Here is a 5,218-nt window from a genome sequence, read left to right on the forward strand (position 1 = left end):
CGACACACACATCAGACACACACGACACACATACGACACACATCATATGGTGTGTGTGTAGTGTGTAGTGATTGTATAGTAGTGTTACCTTGGTCATTCATACTGTCCATGATGGTCATGAGTTTCTTGAGTCTGGACATCGACTCCTGTTCATTTCCTTTACTCATGAAGTCTGTACCAAAACCTGGAATCATACCCTACACACACACACACACACACACACACACACACACACACTCATATACAATTACCTAGAACTAAACAACAAACCAGATTATGTTTTATTATTTACAACATGTGACTGTGACCTACAGGGGGCAGCACACGCTGAAGCCTGAGTCATGTGACTGTGTGGGGGCGTGTTTACCATGATCTGTCCGAATGGTCCCATCTTCATGATGTTCTGGAACTGCTCGTACATGTCTCTGAGCGTGAACTGACCTGTGGGACAGAGTTCACTCACAGGTCAGAGGTCAATCACAGAGGTCAGCCATTTCACCCACAATGCACTGCAGCATTCTCTCACCGTGTTTGAGTTTGTCGATCAGCTCCTCGTTATCGTCCAGTTTCAGCTCGTTCACTCTGTCGATCAGTCCTTCGATGTCACCCATGCCTGACAGGAAGAGGAGGAGTTACTGAGCGTTTCCACGGAAAATAACCTACACAACATTACCGCCTGTGACCAGCAGGTGTCTCTGTTCTCACCCAGCAGTTTGCTGATGAACGGCTGCGTCTTAAACGGCTCAAAGTCGTCGATGTGCTCGCCTGTTCCGATGAAGATGATGGGACTCCTGGTGGCCGCCACACTGACAGGAAACAAAAACAGTCTCAACGCGAGTCAAGTCATAATCACACTGCTGTGACATCATCACCGCATCATCGCCTTACGCGCTCAGAGCTCCTCCTCCTTTGGCGTGTCCGTCTAGTTTGGTGACAATCACAGACGCCACATCCACTTTGTCCTTAAAGGCTTTAGCCTGAGACTCACACGCCTGTCCAATGGACGCGTCCATCACGTATACTATGTTGTCTGGTTGCTGTGGAAACAGGACAAGTTCAACTGAAACTGGAACTGAACACACCACCAGACACTGCAGTGGTGTGTTCAGGGGCTCACCACAGACACTGCAGTGGTGTGTTCAGGGGCTCACCACAGACACTGCAGTGGTGTGTTCAGGGGCTCACCACAGACCTGCAATGGTGTGTTCAGGGGCTCACCACAGACCTGCGGTGGTGTGTACAGGCTACTCACCACAGACCTGCAGTGGTGTGTTCAGGGGCTCACCACAGACACTGCAGTGGTGTGTTCAGGGGCTCACCACAGACACTGCAGTGGTGTGTTCAGGGGCTCACCACAGACCTGCAATGGTGTGTTCAGGGGCTCACCACAGACCTGCGGTGGTGTGTACAGGCTACTCACCACAGACCTGCAGTGGTGTGTTCAGGGGCTCACCACAGACCTGCAGTGGTGTGTTCAGGGGCTCACCACAGACCTGCGGTGGTGTGTTCAGGGGCTCACCACAGACCTGCAGTGGTGTGTTCAGGGACTCACCACCGCAGACCTGCAGTGGTGTGTTCAGGGACTCACCACAGACCTGCAGTGGTGTGTTCAGGCTACTCACCACAGCGTTGGACACTTGCAACATTTCCTCAAACAGCGAGTCCTCCTGTTTGTGTCGTCCACTCGTGTCCACGATGATGATCTCAAAGTTCTCACCTTTGAACTTTTCCACCCCCTCAGCGGCGATGACCACAGGGTCCATTTCTGTGTAACTGAACACAACACACATTAGAACAGACTGCAGGGGGAACCTGAACGCAGCACACAGGTTACAGCAGCGGGGGGCGCTCTATGTGAACTTACCTGCCATAAAAAGGGATTCTGGCTTTGGTGGCGTTTTGTTTGAGCTGATCGAAGGCACCTGAGACAGAGAGAGGCGGGGCTTATCACTGACCAATCACAGCACTAGTAAAGGTACTACAAGTGACATGGACGAGTCCAGTGGGGCGTTCACTGTCTTCCTGGACAGACAGGTGTTATTTTTCCACGTTGACTTGGGTGTGATGTCACCATGACTGTGTGATGACTGTGTGATGTCACCATGACTGTGTGATGACTGTGTGATGTCACCATGACTGTGTGATGACTGTGAGATGTCACCATGACTGTGTGATGACTGTGTGATGTCACCATGACTGTGTGATGACTGATGATGTCACGCCATGACAGTTAAGATGTTACCATGACTGTGGCCGATGTCACCATGACGGTTAGATGTCACCATGACTGTGTGATGTCACCATGACTGTGTGATGACTGTGAGATGTCACCATGACTGTGTGATGACTTTGTGTGATATCGCCATGACTGTGTGATGACTGTGTGATGTCACCATGACTGTGTGATGACTGTGTGATGTCACCATGACTGTGTGATGACTGAGTGATGTCACCACTTGACGGTTAGATGTTGCACATGACTGTGTGATGTCACCATGACTGTGTGATATCACCACATGACACAGTATTGTGATGACTGTGAGATGTCACCGCTGACTATTGTGATGACTTAATTGATGTCACCATGACGGTTGAATGTTACCGGCACAGCCTTGATGTCACCATGACTGTGTCGCCCGATGTCACCATGACTGTGTATTGACTGAGGATATTAGCATGACTGTGTGATGACTGAGTGATGTCACCATGACAGTTAGATGTTACCATGACTGTGTGATGTCACCATGACAGTTAGATGTCACCATGACTGTGTGATGTCACCATGACTGTGTGATGACTGTGAGATGTCACCATGACTGTGTGATGACTGTGTGATGTCACCATGACTGTGTGATGACTGAGTGATGTCACCATGACAGTTAGATGTTACCATGACTCGGGTGTTTACCTGCTCTGAAGGTGTCGGCACAGATCAGACACGTCTTCCAGCCTTTCCTCTGGTAATAATACGCCAACTGCAATGAACAGAGCAGAGTGAGCACAGGCAGCAGGGGGCGCTGTGTAACAGAGTAGGGTTGTGTTTCAGGTGTGTGACGTCACCTTGGAGCAGGTGGTGGTTTTCCCGCTGCCTTGAAGACCAACAAACATGATGACATTGTTTTTCCCTTTGGTCGGAGTCCACGCCTTCACGCCGGGATCCACCAGCTGAACACACACACACACACACACACTTAATAAACACAGACCAGATCCAGTCCTGAATCAGGTCCAGGTGCAGGTGAACTGACCTTGACGAGCTCTTTGAAGACTGCGTGCTGGATCATCCTCCTCTTGTTCAGACCTGAGGCCATCTCCTCCAGGTCTATGGCCGACCTGCACAAAGAAACACCAGCTGATTCAGTCACTGCTGGAGCAGAACCAGAGTTCAGGACAGGATCAGGACTCACTTCACATTCTCTCTCAACTGTTTCACCAGTTTGATGTTGACGTCAGCTTCCAGCAGGGCGGCGCACACCTCCTTCAACATGGCATTCAATACCTGTAACACAGAGAGACGGTCAGAGTCCAGCTCCAGGTGCAGAACCAGCCAAGACCAGGATCAGGAGCCAGGTGACCTCTGACCTCTTCATTGATGATTGTGGCATTGCTGAGGGACCTCAGTGCCGACGTGATCTTCCTGCCCAGGTCTGCGAGCACCATGGTGACTTCAAAACGGTTCCTGGAAAACAGATTCTGGACTGGATCAATAAAGTGGATCAATAAAGTGGATCTGATCATAAATGATGCAAACTTACGCTGTGATGCAGTAGACTGTTTTGGAGGGAACCCCCCCACCGACTGAGCACGCTCAGCGAGTCAGCACGTCAGCTGACAGGAAGCTGCCTCACACTTCCTGTTGACATAATAATTAATAACCTATCAATGAGTGATCAATGACACGCCCAGAGAGACACACGTCCATTTGAAGCGGATCACAGGAGAAAGTGCGTGTTTTCCTGCGTGGCGGCGGTTCAGTGACGTCACCTGAGATACACGGACACACAACTTCAAAACACCGTGTCACGTGATCGTACCAATAATCGATCGCCTGACATATGTACGTCACTGATCGATACAATAATATCAGCTGTGAATCACTTTCACACAAACATGTCAGCTGTTTACGGATCTAGCTTAGCTCAGTTAGCCGTGTGTTAGCACGCAGCGTCTGTGACGACATTGGCAACATTAAACAAAATTTAGCATTGTTAGCATCATTAACAACAACGACGATTTAAAACAACGACAGAAATAAAGCGACGGCTCGTTCATTTACCGGCTCCCGGTGAAAATAATCCCGATCCTAATCCAACAGCAGCTGAGACTGAGAAGAGTCATCAATCCAGACCGGAAGCACAAAGCAGCTCTTCTTCTGCGTGCTGCTGCTCTGCTTCACTTCCGGTAACAACACAACGCCGCTGCCACCTACCGGTCGAAGGATGTCACCACACGTGTTTGTTGTCGCTCGGTTCAGTTGTGTTTCCACTGAGACAGAACCTGGTCCCCGCTCCTTCTTTAGTCCCGCTGATTGGGGCTTTGTGTCTTTAAAGATCAAAGCTGTTGTAATGGGCGTGTTTGCAGCAGGTGGCGCTCTACAGGTGACGATACTGGTAATAAAGAATAAACAAAATAAGTCCAGCAGGGGGCGCAGAAAAACAGACAGGACAGTTTCCTGAAATCAGGTGAGAGTTTGTGACGTGAGCGAGCGTCTGTGATCACGTGATTTCATCCGTGAGCAGACAGACAGACAGACAGACGGACGAGCCACTGCTGTAGTGTAATCTGCTGTATCACCACTAGATGTCAGCAATTCTCACTCATTCTTACAGGAACAGGCTGAAAATCTCATTTTCATCTCAGAATAACTTTACTCATTCACCAACCTTCACTTTAAAAACACACATTTATATTTATTCATTTATGTGAATCCAGACTTTTACACTTTTACATATGAACACTTTTACACTTTTACATATTAACACTTTTACACTTTTACATATTAACACTTTTACATATTTACACATTTACATATTTACACATTTACACATTAACACATTAACACATTAACACATTAACACATTAACACATTAACACTTTTACTCTTTTACACATTTACACTTTAACACATTAACACTTTTACTCTTTTACACATTTACACTTTAACACATTTACATATTTACACATTTACACATGAACACTTTTACACATTAACATTTTT

General features: G+C 48.0%; 1 protein-coding gene across 1 annotated transcript; it reads right to left on the minus strand.

Annotated features, from left to right (window-relative positions):
• Positions 1–30: 30 nt before the first annotated feature.
• Positions 31–4,375, minus strand: LOC122763247 (signal recognition particle 54 kDa protein-like; the record flags this gene model as incomplete). The annotated part of the gene is made up of 14 exons (XM_044018268.1): positions 4,277–4,375; positions 3,756–3,853; positions 3,583–3,679; positions 3,408–3,499; positions 3,249–3,333; positions 3,061–3,165; positions 2,909–2,975; positions 1,865–1,922; positions 1,623–1,773; positions 889–1,037; positions 706–806; positions 527–613; positions 368–441; positions 31–197 (listed from the first exon to the last, which is right to left on the minus strand). Coding segments are annotated over exons 3-14 (1,214 nt in total), but the record flags the coding sequence as incomplete, so codon positions are not given.
• Positions 4,376–5,218: the final 843 nt, after the last annotated feature.

The sequence above is a fragment of the Solea senegalensis genome, unplaced genomic scaffold (assembly GCF_019176455.1).
Source record: "Solea senegalensis isolate Sse05_10M unplaced genomic scaffold, IFAPA_SoseM_1 scf7180000016643, whole genome shotgun sequence".
Lineage (NCBI taxonomy): Eukaryota > Metazoa > Chordata > Actinopteri > Pleuronectiformes > Soleidae > Solea > Solea senegalensis.